Source organism: Pseudophryne corroboree, chromosome 4 (assembly GCF_028390025.1).
Source record: "Pseudophryne corroboree isolate aPseCor3 chromosome 4, aPseCor3.hap2, whole genome shotgun sequence".
NCBI lineage: Eukaryota > Metazoa > Chordata > Amphibia > Anura > Myobatrachidae > Pseudophryne > Pseudophryne corroboree.
Window position 1 is genome coordinate 244,950,054 of NC_086447.1, and position 17,656 is coordinate 244,967,709.

Sequence of the window (17,656 nt, forward strand, 5' to 3'; positions counted from 1 at the left end):
GTGATATATTATTTGAATACCTCCCATTGTGTGGGATAGTTTAAGTATACTTGCACTGAGAATGTTTCACACTCATCACGTCTTATAACATTCATTTGCTTAAAATTGGAATGTCCATATACAGTACAGAGTGAGGGGGGGAAAAACTCACAGACTTTCATGGTTAACAAAAAAGGCATGGTAAACAGTTTTTTTTTCAATTGGTTTTGAATAAGATATCGAAATTTCTTAGCATATAGCAGCCTTCAGTTCATTAATGGTTCTTGGTCAATGTTTGTAGACATCAGTTGGCCCACGTTGGCTGTGTAGAGTGCTTTCATGAAGCTGATGATTGTTTTCCACCCAGTAATGACAATATTGCTTGTTAACGTACAGTAGGAAGACAAATGAAAGTGAGGTTTGTCAAGAAATTGCAGCGATAAGGCCAGACATGCAGGTGATGTGAAGCTTCAAAAATCAGCTACAAACGTGTATCACAAATGAAGGCCACCATCTGGATGATACATTTAAAACCAATTGAAAATAAACTGTATTCCATGCACTTTTAGATTATGTACTAAAAGTCTGAATAGCATTTACCATAGCTTTTTTGTTAACATTTAAAATCTGGGAGTTTCTTTTGTCTCACCCTGTACATCAAAACAGTTTCTAAAATGATTACACCATTCAGTTGATGTTTAATTAATATGCCATGTACCAAACTAACTGGTTGAAAACAACTGGGACCGTGGACAAAGCATGAAAAATGCATATGCATCTCATATTTCTCATTATGTTAACCCAACAAAGAGCAGGAGATTAATTTAGGCAGAAATAGAATTCATTAGTTGCTATTACAGGGATGCTAAATCATTGGCACAAAAACTTTCCATTAACAGAGTTAATAGATCATTAAATGTTGTATTATTTCACTGTATCTACCCCGTTCATTTTTTAAAACCTTTATTACATGTCCCATACTATACATATACCTACATTTTATTACACAACAAACTCCACTCAATGTAAACTGTAATGTTGTTACAATAATATCAATTTCTTTCCAGCATATATTAATAAAAACTAAAGTAAAAAGATTAAGTGATAGAGAAATGAAAACAACAGATTATGTCAACTAATTCCTCACTTTTTCTTGATGCTATATAAATGATCTAAAATACTGTAATCACTGAAAATGAGCACCAGAGACAATAATTAATAATTGTAAACATTACATTTAAACATCTAAATATGATTAAAAATTATAACACAAAACAATAGAAATGTTAAATAAAAGTATTTTAAAAAGGGTTCTAGTTGTGTCATTTACTAGGGTTCTAGTTGTGTTATTTACAGAGCTGAATGTACTGTATATACAGTACAGAATGTTATATTATTACAATAATTTAACATGGAAAAGAAAACAAAAAATATGATTTATAATAAATGGTAAAAGGTTTCTAAAATAAAACATTTTCAGCGCTATTCTTCTAAGTAATAATATATACTGTAGCTATACAGTCTTGGCTAATCTGGCTATAGATATAGGGGTATATTCAATCAGTGCCAAAGTTTCTGACAGTCGGAAAATCGGCCTCAGCAAATTCACCCATACCTTCAGGTTTTTTTTTTTCTCTAATCGGCACGGGCGAAAACGGACCCAAATACTGTCGAAAACGCCCGCAAATTTGTCAAAACACGTGGATCGCCGGCAAATTCACCAATCCACTTAGTTTTCGCCCAACAAGTCGGAAAAAAACAACAACCGGCACAGGCATTGAATAGGTCAAATGTTAATGTTAGATAAAAACAGGTGAAAAGTGCAGTTTTTTTGGACTGGTCTAAAAACGCCACTAATTGAATACCCCCCTAAGTAGATAATCAATGTTAATACATTTTATTTAGCCTTCAAGATCAACATACTACAGAATGTGCATGCTACATATAAATTTTAAGATAAGGCATTATGGAATATTTCTAGCACTTACCATAGCAAAATGCCATCTCGTAGTGATGTGAAGAGGCTGTTGTTGGATGGGTCCATGGGCAGAAGATGCTGACAGTGTGGATCATCTTTTAATGCTTTATTTATCCAGTTAACAAAAGCCACTTTCTCTTCCTCTGAAAACAGTAGCAGCACAGAAGAGTGACAGGATGAAGGCAATGACTTGCCCCATGATAACCCCATTCCCAGAGAAGCATGTCAGAGTATCACTTATCAGTGCTTTCAATAAAGGAATAAAGGGATGAAAGTAGGAGGAAGTGGAGGCTGCTGCATCTCACCTGAATAGGAATGCTGTGTTCCCTGGCTGGAAATAGCAGATGTGCCTCCTATCGCCGTTATCCCTTGTCTCCTGTTGATTGACTTTCGGAATGTTCGACTCACATCTTTACTTTTCAGATCTTGTATCAACTAGGTAAAGTGAAAAGTATAAAATTAAATAGTGAAAGAGTTATTATTTATTATTACTACTGCTTAATTAAAAAACACTACTTTATTACAGATGTGTCCTTATATACTGTGGCTCAAGTCACACCAAATAGCCCCTCCTGCCGTTCCAGCATCCATGGGACTATGCGCTTAATATGTGCTTATTCACACTGATAAGCACCAGGAGTGACCAAACTACATTACTAGCACTAAGGGAACATCACTTTTTATTTCAATCCCATATGTATGCCCTGGCACCGTGGCTTTGTCCTTAATGAACCCTGTGACATATTTTTCTTGGTGAGAAAGTCACTGCTCCAGTACCGTTTCAGACTGACAAGAGCCAGGTTGCACCCGGGAATGTGTACACGGGTGCTTCCCAGGTGTGACCCGGCTTGAGACCCCTTCAGACTTGCGGTCCGACCTGGCATATTGCCGGGTTGGTGACGTCATCGCTGACACTACCGGAGGCTGTGCTTGGAGATAATCATCTCCAAGCGCCGCCTCCTCCTATGCAGAGAATGGGTGCTGGGTCTCCTTGACCCGGCATAACCGTTCACACTGCACCGCATCCCGGGACGATCCCGGATTCAACCCTGGTAGAGACCTCGGATGAAATACCGGGATGCTCGTCCCGGGATATTGATTCTGTACCCTTTCACACTGAGCAATTTCCCGGGTTGATGAGCGTTCATGTGCAATAACGCGGGAAATTTTGGTCAGTCTGAAAGGGGTATTACTGTACCTTCCTGATTTTCTGGCTTTGTATAGTCTTTTGATTGCAGGTTAAAAAGCCTCCTTTTACATTGCTGTGACTGGACCTGGTCCTATATGTGACTCCATACAGTTCATTTTGTAAAGCAAGTCTGCAACACCCTCAGTCACCCTCTGCATGTTTAGTTAGTGAAGACTTTAAAATATAACAACATGGGGGCGTGGCTTGGCAGCCATCACGACTGGACGAGTCTCCCTGAGGCTCTGCACCACCCGGCTAATTAGACATCTATAATCCCGTCTGCTGCTGCCAGTTTTACTCCATTCAGTGCCCCTTCCCTAGCACGACCTATTGTGCTGTCGGGTTAAGTGTTCGCCCAGCCGGGGGGGATCTCCTGTCCCTCTGCGGGTTGCGGCCTTCCAGTACACCTCCAGCAGGGACCGCGATTTCCCCCAAAGCCGGACCGGAGGCTGACGTTGGAGGACCCTGTCCATGCCTGCTGCCGCTGAGAAAAGCTGCCTGGTGCCTCTCCTGAACTGCCCGCGGGTCTCTCCGATCTACTGCCGACGATCAGGTACCCTCGTCCCGCCGAGTAGCGTCCCGGTCCCCCGCCGGGAGGTCGGAGCTGCGGTGCTTGCACTGCACAGGTTCGGGAATCTGGTGCGCGACGGCCGCCGGCTGCGGCTCCCTCCTGCCTCTCGGCCGGCTCCCTCACAGCCTCTCTCCTGTCTCCAAGCAGCGGGGGAGGCGACGAGCTGCGGGCCTCTGTTCCCCGCCCGCTGGAGCTCCTTCATAGGTGCTGGGTCCCCTCCACCGGCGGCGGCCATCTTGCCATGCCTGACCCGCCTCTCAGCTGCTTCATCCCTCTCCCGAGGGCGCTGCCTGTGCCCCGAAGCGCCCCCCCCCCTTGCTATATAAGAACTTCCTCCACTGGGGTTCAGCGTGGTCTCCTGCTCTCTTTCTTTACCCTCTCCCAGCTCCCCCTGCCTCACCAAACGGGCTCTCAGGTGCCTCTGCCCGGCATTGATCCCCCGCTCCCCCGGCAGCCTGTGGCCCTCCAGCACTCCTGCAGCCCAGGATCCCACGCCGGCGGCCTCCCTGCTGCGGCCCTCCGGAGCCCGAATCACAACCTGACTGGGGACCCAGTCACTTCCATTGGCCCTGCATATGTGTTTGCCCCCCTCGCAGGCTCCTGCCTCTCCTGGTGCCCATGAGGGCCCCCCTTGCTCTTGAGACCTGACACCACTCTCCTGCTGCCTGCTACTGGTACTACCCTGGTCACTGACTGGTCCGTGCCAAGGAATCATCTCTGCCGACCCTGAATAGGGGTGGATTACCTGGGAGCAGTGTTCCATCTCCTGCAGCCTCTGCCCCTGGCTGTCTGGTTCCCTCTTGGGGCCCTGCCGAAACTCCCCAGCCCTGTCTCACCCACGCTGGTTTGCTGACCACGTCATGACACTTCTCTAAAATTTCCGCCCTACCCCCCCTGGTCCTGAGCTATACTGCTGGAGCGCCTTCTCTGCCTCCCATTATGGACTGCCCCTATTTCCGTCTGTCCAAGATGCCCAGAGGTGGTAAAAAATCACAGGGGTCTGACCTCACACCATTCCTTACTAAAAAAAAAGCACCCCAGCCATGAGCAGGTCTGATGCTTCTGAACACTCCCATGGCCTCCCTGACTCCGACCCTGAGGACGATGATCTCACACCCCTTACCCGCAGGGACTTTCTCTTCCTCCTTAAGGAGGTGTGGGATGTTAAGACCTCTGTCCAGGCTCTCCACTTCCTGAAGGCCGATATTGCGGAAATTGGCTCCAGAACTGATCAACCTGAGGTGGTGACGTTCCAACAATCGGTCGAGACCGGTTTCCATCAGCTCCACCAAGATGTTGCCCAATTGCAGGAGGAACATGAAGATCAGGACAATAGGGCAAGGAGAAATAATCTGAGGATTCGGGGTATTCCTGAAGAGATTGAAGCGGCCCATCTTGATCTCTACCTTAAGCGCCTCTTTACCCACCTATCACCTGACACCCCTGAAGACCACCTTCTTCTGGACCGAGCACATCGAGCCCTCCGACCACGCTCCCAAGACTCTTCCCAGCCCAGGGATGCCATTCTTCGAATGCATTACTTCACTGTGAAAGAGGCCGTTATGAGAGAAGCCCGACGATTGGGGTCTGTGTCCTTTCAGAATGTCTCCCTACAGATCTTCCAAGACTTATCCCCGCTTACTCTGGCCAAGCGTAGGGACTTTAAACCCATCACTTCTCTGCTCACCCACCATTACGTCAAGTACCGCTGGGGTTTCCCCTTCCGCATCCTGGTGTGGCATCAGGGAAAGCTGCTCACGGCTAGAAATCTGTCCTAGGCTCAATCATTGCTCTCCAAGCTAGGTATTCACCCCGATGAACAGGACCTTTCTACTGCACGCCTACCTCCGCGGACGCAGTGGAAGCCACCTCCGCCTCCCCGTTCGGAGTGGTTTATGGTTCCAGCTTCTGCGGCTTCACCGGCTCCACCTCCTGTTCCCTGATTTGACCTGAAGTTTTCTGATTTGTTATCTTGTAACTTTATTTGTGTCGACCTTTACTGGTCATACTCCCTAGCCGGGGAGCTGTTTGCCTCTAGATTCCCCATGTTCTGATTTCCCGATCCCTTAGTCGGTTTTCAACTGCTGTGTTGTTACCCTTTGTTACAATGTGATAACCTATTTTTTCCATGTTCTGTTTTTCTCCTTTTCGATTTCTCTCTGGAGCTGGCGCTCCATCTGCACTTCATTCCTGTTTTCTATCTAGCTTTTTCCCTCAGGTCTTTCCAGGGGGGGTCTGTCTTCTTCTCGTTGCTACGTGATTTGCGATGCATCGTCTGGATGCCTTGTCATGCCCCCTTGGGGCTTATAGACTAATTGCTGACCTGGGTGCACTCCCGACACCTAGTATCCCTTCCCCCTGTCAGCAACACCGGTCCTGGCCTCGACCGTCGGATGACCAACTACCCTCCCCTCCGGTCTTCTTCTCTTCCTCCCTTCTTCCTGACCACGCTGTCCTACGCCTTGTATCTTTCTTATATACTTTTCTACCTCCTTATGCTACTTCCAGGGCTCTATACTCTCTCTGTCCAGCCTCCCTCTTTGCTGTTTGCCCATGGGTCTCCGGGTACTTTCTTTTAATGTGAAGGGACTGAATAGTCCCCAAAAAAGAGGTAAGCTTTTTGCGTCTCTTAAACTCCATAAGGGTGATCTGGTCTTTCTCCAGGAGACTCATTTCCTACATAACTCCCGCCCTACGCTGCAATGTAAACCATACCCTGACTCTTTCCATGCTTGTGATCATTCGGCCAAAAAACGGGGGGTTGCGATCTTATTTGCCCGTCACCTCACCTTTGAGCTTCTTGATTCCCACGTCGATAAAGAGGGCCGGTTTCTTGTCTTGGTGGGGAGACTTAAGAATAAATTATGCACTTTAGCTAACATTTACGCCCCTTACCAACATCAAGAGTTATTTTTTGCCAAACTGGATACCCTCCTTACTCGAGTCCGACAAGGGGACCTCATACTCGCAGGGGATTTCAACTCTGTTTTAAACCCAACTATAGACCATTCTCCCTCTCTGTCCTCTGCCTCCCCATCGCACTCTCTCCACTCTAGGTCCCTCCTCCATCTCATGCGATCCCAGCTCCTCTATGATTCCTGGAGGATAAAAGACCCCTCTGCGCGTGACTATACCCTTTATTCCTCACCTCATAATTCCTACTCCTGTGTCGACATGGTCCTGCTCAGCCACGAACTTGCCCTGAATCTCCACGCTGCCCACATTCACCCATTAATCTGGTCTGACCGTGCCCCTATCTCTTGCGACCTCTCGGGCCTACTCTCCCGCCCCCGTCCCATGACATGGCGTCTTAACGACTCCCTCCTTCACAACCCGGAGATACGCTCTAATCTTTGGGACAAACTCTCCGACTATTTTGCCCTGAATGACTCCCCAGACATTTCTAGGTCCACCCTCTGGCTGGCACACAAGGCAGTTCTTTGTGGGCACATCATTAGCCTGGCCTCTAAGGCCAAAAAACAGTCTCTCACCCAGTTTAACAAACTCTCTATTAAACTCTACATTCTTGAGACCCAGCATAAGGCGTCCTCTGACCAGGCTATTTTGTCTGAACTCCGTACAGTCAAAGCGAAACTCGATCTCCTTCTCTCTAGAATGGTGGCGAAACGTCTTAAATTGCTTTGCCAGTCTTTTTATGAGAAGGGGGATAAAGCAGACAAAATCCTGGCGGCACGACTCTGATCCGCAAGAGCCAAATCTAATATTATCTCTATTAGAGGCCCCCACAATCAGTTAGTTCATGACCCTGTCGCCATTAGGGCCGCCTTCCAATCCTACTATACTGACTTGTACAACCTACCACCCCCCTCGACTGCTTCATCCTCCCCATCCCACTCTGACCTGGTCTCTCATTTTCTCTCTGCTTCCAACCTGGCTAAACTGCCTCAGGACGCCCTGGATCATCTTAACAGTGAGATCTCGGTGGACGAAATTGCCCAGACTATACTCATGCAAAATATCGGTAAATCCCCTGGTCCGGATGGGTTTACAGCTCTTTACTACAAAAAATTCTCCGACATTCTCTCCCCCCCACCTTCAGTCCCTGTTTAACAGGATTATCCATGGCGACTCTTTTCCTCCTGAGATGTTAGAGGCCAGAATTGTGGTGATCCCTAAGAAAGGCAAAGACACCCTTAACTGTGCTAGTTACCGACCTATCTCCCTCCTGAACTTGGACTTGAAAATTTTTACTAAAATCTTGGCCAACCGCCTTAACCCATTTCTCCCTTCCCTTGTCCACTACGACCAGGTGGGGTTTATTCCGGGCCGCCAGGTGATGGATAACCCAAGACGTGCTATCGATCTTATACACATCTCGAACTCCAGAGGGTCCCCTACTATCATGCTCTCCTTAGATGTTGAAAAAGCTTTCGATCGGATCTCCTGGAGTTTTCTGAGAGCTGCCCTGGAGGCCTATGGCTTGTCTGGTGATCTGTCTCACTGGTGTTCTCAGGGCCGTCTTTTCGTATGGGCTCAATGGGCTCTTGCCCAAGGGCCCCAGGAGTATAAGGGCCCTAAGCTGATAGCTGAGGGTCCCCTCTTTCCAGGGGTATCTGATTTTTGAAAATCGGCCCTGTGGAACCGGAGATATCTGACTTGAAAGCAGTGGTCCCCAACCAAGCCTGTTAATTGTTCTTCCCAGCCTGATATCTAGGATTTTGTCTGACTTAAAGTATTTCTGAGGGTATAAGCCAAAAGCTGTGACTCTCCCCTTTTAGTGGACACTGGCAGTTTGTCTCTACTATGCCCAGAACCAGAGATATCAGCCTTCAAGCAACTGGTCCCTGCTCCAGCTCCACACGCCTAATATGTAGTTTTAGATTTTCATTGGTGAATTGCTTTGGCTCCTGAACTCTGATCCCCAAGTCCCCAAAACCATCTGAAAGGTGGGACTCTCTAGTTTTTTATCCCATTCAAAGCTAAGAAATATATTTTCAGGAACCTGAGATATCTGCAGTCAAGCAAGCTACCCTTCCACCGGATAATTATAAATATTAAGCCCACTCCATTATCCACCCCTCCCCAACGTATTAAACAGCCCCTACCACCCTGGAATCATGTACCAGGGCTTCTTAATTCAGCCCAATGCCCCCTTCTACAGTTTATCTCCATCTGTGCAGTAAAAGAGTAATTAGCAGAAATTACTGTTCCAGGTTCTACACGCTGAGCGGAAGATAGTACACCCTTTACCGCCCGCGGGACATCAAAACTACGCTGATAGCACCCCCCACCCCTTCCGCTGGAGGATGGGTAGGGGGCCCAGTGCATTGTTGTGCCCAGGGGCCTACACTGCTGTTAAGACAGCCCTGGGTGTTCTGCACTATACTCAACCCCCTCTGCCACAGTCTTAATCAACGGCGTCCCGTCTGCCCCGGTCTGCATATCAAATGGTACACATCAGGGATGCACCCTCTCACCATTAATATTCGCTCTCGTTATTGAGCCGCTCGCCTCTCAAATTAGAGCTCATCAGGGTATACATGGTATATAAGTAGGCCGTACCGACCCTAAAATCTCCCTCTTCGCTGATGACATTCTACTTTCTCTGACTCCCACATTTATTCTCAGTCCTCCGTTCTTATAGCTTTATATCAGGCTACAAGATTAATTATTCCAAATCAGAGGCTATGCTGCTTCATGTCCCCCACCAGGACGCTGAATTCCTCCGCACCAACTTCAATTTTTTTTTTTAAAGTCATTAAATTTTTATTGGATTTTAGATAGTTTTACAATTAAACAGTGCAAAAGGCAATTCAAAACAAAATAAAATAAAACAAATAAAAAATAAAAACAGCAAAATCAACAACAGGCTTACGGTTGTACATAAAGAGCAGAGCGGGACGTGCGGATATGGATCCCAGTCAAAGTCAGACATTAGTAGAGCATTGGTGACATAGTAGTACTATATATTTAACACAGCGCACCACGTTATTACAGTGTTAACATTCATATGAACCCGGCCGGCTGCGGGCCGCAACCCCACAAACCTCCCACAGAAGGCCCGCATAACAGTTAATTAGATAACTCTAAGGCTCAACAGTAATTATTCGTAAAGTAGCGAGAACTCATCCACTTTCCCCATATAGCAATAAACTTTTTTTCCACATTCCTGGCCAGAAATACAAATTTTTCATGTGTAACAGAAGCGTTAACCAGAGAAATCCAGGATTGTGGGGCCGTGGATTCATTAGCCAACCACAGTCTGGCTATGCAAACCTTGGCCAAAGTACAGAAGTTCACAACATAGCGTCGACCGGGTGGATCCAGAACCTCCTCATCTATAGCCGCTAATACACAAGTGATAGGTGTAAGTATGGAAGAAGGGACACCCGTTTCAACTATAGCACGCATAACTTCCTCCCAAAAAACCGACACCATGGGACATAGCCAGAGCATATGCCAAAAGTCTGCTCCCAGACTGCCACACTTGGGGCATTTTGAGCTATGGGATCCTCCTATATGCGACAGCCTCACTGGGGTCATATATACCCTATGTAATACGAACAATTGAATTTGCTGATATCGGACAGAGGAAGTTGAAAACCGACAAGATCCCAGAGCACCCTCCCATATGTCATCCGACAATGGACCCAGATCAGATTCCCACTTAGTCTTAAGGGAGACAAGGGAGTCTATATGATGCATTTGAAGTATACGGCCATATATTTTAGAGACTAAATGTCCGGATCCCACCGTTTGCAATAGTAATTTAACCGGGGAAACAGCAAGAGCCGGAGGGCCATCAGGGAATTGGGCAGACATAGCATGTCGCAATTGGAGGAAGCGAAAAAAATATGCAGAGGGGACATTAAATTCATGTTGAAGCTGCTGAAAGGATCTAAAAACCCCATCAGTGTATAAGTGTCCCAATGAAAACACTCCCCATGGCTCACATACCCCCCTGATTTGAAGCTGACACAACTCGGGCAATCCATATTTATTGTCAATACCATGTCCTTGCAGTATAGAGTGCACCAGCCTCCAAATAATAATATATTGTTTTATGAGTGGTAATGATGACATTTTGACGTTTCCACAGAGAAGCAGTCTCAACGGGGAACCACCTGGGTATTCCTGTATTACCAGCTGCGAGTGCAAACTCGAGTTGTCAGAATCATTAAGCCATTCCCAAAGATGTGCTAATTGTGCTGCAAAGTAATAAAAATGAAAGTTGGGAAGAGCCAAACCCCCTAAAGTTTTTGACCTGGTCAAAGTATCAAGTTTCAACAGTGCCAGTTTACTAGCCCAAATTAATGAAGATAGCAGACCATCTATACGTTTAAAAGTCTTCTGAGGGATGTATACAGGAGATTGTTGTAGAATATACAGGAGTTTGGGCTGAAAGACCATTTTCACCATGTTAACCCTCTCTGTAACCGTCAGGGGCAATTTCCCCCAGAACTTCACTTTACCGCGAAGATAAGTTACTTGCGGTGTGACATTGAGGGAGGTAAATTTGTGAGGGTCATTAGATACCCAAATGCCCAAATATTTAAAGGAGTTCACCCATCGTAATGGGAGAGCAACCAATGGGGAGGCAGGGATCTCACCTCGAAACGGTATAATGGAGGATTTCTCCCAATTAATCAGGAGCCCAGAATAACACCCGAACTCGTTAATAATTTCTAATAACTTAGGCATAGACTCAGCATAGCGATCCACAAACAGCAGAATATCGTCGGCATACAGAGCTATTTTCTCCTCCTTGGTGCCTACTTTAAAACCAAAAATCTCAGAGTTTGCCCGCAGAAGGCATGCAAGGGGTTCAATGGCCATAGCAAAAAGGGTAGGGGACAGTGGGCACCCCTGACGTGTACCTCTAGACAAAGGGAAGGAGTGTGATACAAAGCCATTCACCGCCACTCTGGCCAAGGGAGAGGAATACATCAACCGAACAAATTTAATAAAGTTGGGGCCTATACCAAACTTACGCATGATGTTCCACAAGTACGCCCACTCCACGGAATCAAAGGCCTTAGCGGCGTCTAATGATACAACTATGGAGGAGGGTGCTTCACGGGGGATCTGTAAATGGGTAAATAAACATCTAAGATTAATGGACGTTGATTTATTGGGCATAAACCCTTTCTGATCGGGGTGTATAAGCTGCGTAATAACTTGATTCAGTCTACATGCCAGGACCTTGGCCAGAATTTTGATGTCGGTGGGCAGAAGGGAGATTGGGCGATAAGAATCAACCTTCCTGTGATCCTTGTCAGGCTTAGGAAGGACAACAATCAATGCCTCCGCCATGGACAAGGGAAGGGATTCCTGTGCAAATATCTGATTATATAACTCAAGTAATTGGGGGACAAAAAAATCTAAATGACACTTATAGAGGTCAGACGGTATACCGTCCAGTCCCGAAGCCTTCCCATTGGGAGCGGCCTTGATAGCAGCCACAATTTCCTCTGGCGAAATAGGTGCCTCGAGGAAATCATGTGCCTCACAAATCAGCAAGGGGACTTGTATAGTCTGTAAATAGTCATCTAATTGCATCGAGGTACAGTCTAATTTAGAGCTATACAAACACCTATAATAGGACACAAATTCCGATGCAATTTGTGGAGTCTGCAATAAAGTGGTACCATCTCAGGCCTCAATTTCAGCCACGATGTTAGAAGACCTCTCACCCCGTGCCAGAGAAGCTAAATACAATCCCGGCCTATCCCCAGAAGCATAAAAGGCATGAGAGGAAAAAAGGAGTCTATGCTGAGTCTTTTCCATGAGATAATCTTTCCACTCCCCCTGGGCTGACAACCATGCCGATTTGGAACTGTCCAAACAATCCTGCAGATATTGTGCTTATGCAGCAACACTTAGGGTTTCCAATTCGGACTCCCGGCGCCTAAAAAAGGACTTTAAATTAGCCACCCTTTTAATTAAGGTTCCCCTCAAAAAGGCCTTAAAGGCATCCCATAAAATAGAAATAGACTGCCCAGCCTTATTTATCTAAAAAAATTCCCGCCATGCAGCCACCAAATCGGAGCCGTCGCCCATATGTACGAGCCAGAACGGATTGAACTTCCACACAGGCTGGCCTCTGGAGCAGTTAAAATCCTAGACCAAGGTTAAAGGGGAGTGATCCAATATACCTCTAGTCTCATATCTACTATCCCGAACCCTAGGGATCAGGTTGCTCGAAAGGAGGGCCAGGTCAATCCTAGAGAACGAGGAGTGGGAATGTGAGAAGCAGGAATATTGTTTAACAGATGGGTGTCTCAGTCTCCAGGGATCGACCAGGCCCAACCCCGACACAACATCAGCAAAGCCAGATTTTCCAGAATGCAGACCAGAGGGAGTAGTAGAGAATCTATCCAGCGCTACATCTAACACATTATTGAAATCCCCCAGACAAACTACAGGTGTTCCCGGTGACAAGGCCATAAACCCTGCAGCTTTTTTCAGGACATCGGAGGAGTATGGGGGAGGACAATAAAAGCAGAGGGGCACAATGAATTCTACACTTTAAAAACACATACCTTCCCCATGGATCCGATTGTACAGAGTCCAACACAAAGGGAACGGTCTTCTTTATAAGGGCAGAGACCCCCCGAGAGGCAGAAGTGTGCATAGAATGGAATGCCCAACCTACCCAAGGTCTCTTAAGGGAAAGGATCCTACTGCCCACCAAGTGAGTTTCCATAAGACATACTACATCAGCGGCATACTGTTTAATTTGTCTAAGCACCAGAGATCGCTTAATCTTATCGTTAAGTCCCCGCACATTCCATGATAACATCCTAAGTCCAGCCATAAGAAGTCATAATGATAATAGGGGCTACAGCCCGCAGCTAGCCAGATCCACCCTCGTGGCACGCAGTCGTAGGGCACCATTGCTCAATGAATAGATTAGTAATCCACACATATACAAACCCAAAACATCCATACAAAAAATAACCGTAGCCTTTGACATCCCCCCCACCCTGTACACTACTCCCAACTTGCAGCATACCTGGATCCCAAAACAGAACACTAACTCAAACCCAAAACACACAGAAAGATATATTCTAGGTGGAGCCAAGAATATAATGGCCCTGAGAAAAGAGAAAAATCAAAAACAAAAAACACTCAGCCACTAAACTAGATCACCCCTAAAAAAGTGGGAAAAGGGGCGAAACATATAAAGTCTCCCCCGGGACTTAAGAACAAAATGCTATCGGATATAGTAGGACCACATAGATCCCCCCCCCCCTCCCCTTTGCACAGCAGCAGAAATATAATTGGCCTAAATGAGAGAAGGAAAGAACAGGCAAAAATTATCCTTCCTCCCACCCCCATATCCAGAAAGAACAGCACATAGACAGTGAAACATTCTCTCATCCTGCAGCCCCACAGTAAATATACATATAATCATATCCGACACAGCAAAATTCTTGCAACTAGAGCCACAGGAAACAATCAAGGATCAGCAAGAGCCCGTCCCGCCGGGAAGCGTCTATCCAGCCACATCAACGCCTCACGGGGAGTCACAAAAATTTTTGTTTCACCATCAGCCACCACCCGCAGTCTCGATGGAAAGAGCAAAGCATATGGCAGGTCGAGTTCACGGAGCCTCCTTTTAACAGGTAGAAATTGAGCCCTGTCCTTCTGCACTTCCACCGCAAAGTCCGGGAAGAACGATATTGGCGACCCGTTCCATTTTAGAGGGCCTTTCGTGCGAGCAAGTTTCAGAACAGTGTCCCGGTCATGGAAATGGAGGAATTTGGCGATGAAGGTACGGGGCGGGGCCCCCGGAGGTAATGGGCGCATCGGAACTCTATGGGCTCGTTCTATTGTGAAGTGAGGCGAAAATTCTTCAGACCCAAATGCATCCCTTGTCACGTCTAGCAAAGTTTGGGGATCCGGCAGTTGAGACTTGCCCAAGGAGGTAGCAGGCTGGGGAAGAACAAAATGAGGGGGTTGGATATAGTTCCTTTGCATGGGATACGGAGTAATGAAGGATGTAGGCAGAGTTTGAGAGTCAATGGAAAGTATTTATTATGTACAGAGCAGAGGTAGAATACTGAGGTTGATGAACGGTGACTTGAGAATGTGGTCGTAGACAAAGAACTGTGGAACTGTGGGTGAGAGTAAAACGAGGCTGAAGACAAGAACCGTGGACTGCGACTTATGAGATGAAACTGCGGTAGAGGAGCTGAGAACTGTGGACGGTAGTTTGGGTCGTGACTGGAGACTGAGAACTGTAGACTGTGGCTTGAAAGATGAAGCTGGAGATAACGAGCTGAGGACTGTGAATGGTGGTTCGAGGACTTGGCTGGAAGCAAGAATCTGCGGACTGTGGCTTGGAGGACGAGGCAAGAGACCCGGGGTAGTCCGTGCCCAAAGGGTCTTACTGAACCGGGTTTTCCAAGAGCGTCTCCACGGGCAGCAGCAGGCTAGGAACGGGAAAACTGCAGCAGCAACTGAGAACTGGCAAAGCAGGGTTAGAAGTACCAGAATACAGCAGGAATCCTGGGAGCACAGGCTAAAGCACCTACAACAGGGTTGTAACTTGAAGCACTGGCATCCCTGTCCTAAACCAGCCCCCTTTTATAGGAAGAAGTCTCCCTGGATTGGCTGGAAAACTAGGAACAGGAATTATGTCAGAAACTTGGTCTCCAACATGGCGGCGCCCAGTAATGCAGACCTTTTCTGACAACATGCTGCTCACTGCCCCTGGTCTCCTAGGCAACGGCTTAGCGAGAGCGAGCTGCTGCAGCGGCGTCTCGCCGCCACGAGCGGACCCCCTCAACGCCATTACCGCTGCCTGTACCCTTGAACCCAGCGCTGCAGCCCTCCACCGCCGCTGCCCGGCCGCCCGTGAAGCCCGCCCCGCGGCCCCAGCGTTCCGGTAAGACCCCGGACGCTGACAGTACCCCCCCCCCCCCCCTTTGCGGGTGGACTCCGGACACCTATAAGGTTTAGCTGTAAATATTGCATGAAATGTCCGTAGAAGTCTTGGGGCATGGACGTCTCTGCCTCTACCCAGGACGTTTCCTCAGGTCCATATCCCTTCCAATCAACTAGGTACTGGAGGCGACCATATCGTTTGCGGGAGTCGAGGATCTTATGAATCTCAAATTCGTCTCCTTGTGTTGACTGGATCTTGGGTGATTTAGGTAGAGCAGCTCTGAATCGATTGAGTACCAACGGCTTTAAGCGAGAAATATGAAAAGCGTTAGGGATTCTTAAATGTGGAGGTAACTTCACCTTGTAAGCCACAGGATTCAAAACTCTTTCGATTGGGTAGGGCCCAATAAACCTGGGAGCAAACTTCTTAGTAGGAACCTTCAATCTTAGGTTACGTGTGGAAACCCAAACCCGATCTCCCACTTTAAGACTTGGTACCGCTTTTCGCTTTAGATCTGCGTAGGTCTTATACTTCTTGGATGTCTTGAGCAAGGCCTTGTGAATTTGTTTCCAGGTTTCAGTTAATTGTCTAAGTGTCGACTCTGCGGCAGAAACCTCAAGTGTAGGCAGAAGTTGGAAGTCAGGAACTTTCGGATGATAACCATAATTAATGAAAAATGGAGAAGATTTTGTGGCAGAGTGATAAAGATTGTTATGGGCAAATTCTGCAAATGGGAGGAAGTCCAGCCAGTCTTCCTGAGAGGAGGACATGAATAAACGCAGAAATGTCTCCAGGTCCTGGTTCACTCTTTCTGTTTGACCATCCGTTTGAGGATGATATCCTGAGGAGAAATTCAATTTCACGCCAAGAGCAGAACATAGGGATCTCCAAAACTTGGCCACAAACTGGGGACCTCTATCAGATACGATTTCCTGCGGTAATCCATGGAGACGAAAAATCTCTGCTATGAATAATTTTGCCAGCTGGGATGCTGATGGAAGACTGGCCAGGGGAACAAAGTGTGCCATTTTAGAAAATCGATCAACTATGACCCATACGGTGTTCCGTCCGCCAGACACAGGCAAATCAGTAATAAAGTCCATAGAAATATGTGTCCATGGTCTTTGCGGCACAGGTAGCGGATGAAGTAACCCGGCTGGAGGACCTTTAGGACTTTTATGCTGAGCACACTTTGGACAGGCTGCCACGAATTCCTGTACATCAGTCCTGAGATGAGGCCACCAGTAGGAGCGCTGAATAATTTTGAGCTTTTTATGACCACCCGCATGGCCCATGAAGGAGGAGGAGTGAGCCCATGTAAGCAGTCTCTTGCGAAGATTTGGAGCAACGAAGATCTTTCCTGGAGGAGGAAGTGGAGAGGTATTGGTTGCTGAAAAAGAGGTGGAGTCTAAGATGTATTGTTCTTTTGAACGATCAGAGGGTTCTTCAGAACTCAAGGAACGAGATAATGCATCTGCCTTTTTGTTGAGGGACCCTGGGCGGTAACTAAGTTTAAAGTTGAAACGGGTAAAGAAGAGTGCCCATCTTGCTTGACGTGGATTCAGACATCGGGCTGACTGTAGATACAGGAGGTTCTTATGATCCGTGGTTGCCGAGATTGGATGCTGAGCTCCCTCCAACAAATACCTCCACTCCTCAAAGGCTAACTTAATTGCTAGTAATTCTTGTTCCCCAATAGCGTAATTCTGCTCAGCGGGGGAGAATCTTCGCGAGAAGAACGCACAAGGATGGACTTTCTTGTCCTCGAAGAGCTGAGATAAAACTGCTCCCACTCCTACCGTGGAGGCATCGACCTCCACCAGGAACGGACGACTGAGATCAGGTTGTCGAAGAACAGGAGCGGTCTTGAAGGCCTTCTTTAACGATGAAAAGGCTTCTAAAGCCTCTGGAGACCATTTGGCTGGATCAGCTCCTTTCCTAGCTAATGCTGTTATGGGGGCTATGACAGAGGAATAATTCTGAATGAATCTTCGGTAGAAGTTAGCGAACCCCAGGAACGTTGAACTCCCTTAAGGGAAGCTGGAAGCGACCAATCCTGAATCGCTTGGATTTTAGTGGGATCCA

General features: G+C 47.1%; 1 protein-coding gene across 2 annotated transcripts in view; it reads right to left on the reverse strand.

Annotated features, from left to right (window-relative positions):
• PLS1 (plastin 1) overlaps positions 1-17,656 on the reverse strand; it is a 285,009-nt gene that overhangs the window by 91,518 nt on the left and 175,835 nt on the right. For both annotated transcript variants that reach the window (XM_063915993.1, XM_063915994.1), the window contains exons 4-5: positions 2,263-2,392; positions 1,968-2,100 (exon numbers count right to left, since the gene is read on the reverse strand). In XM_063915993.1, coding sequence (XP_063772063.1) covers positions 1,968-2,100; positions 2,263-2,392 — 263 coding nt within the window. The remainder of the gene's footprint in view (positions 1-1,967; positions 2,101-2,262; positions 2,393-17,656) is intronic.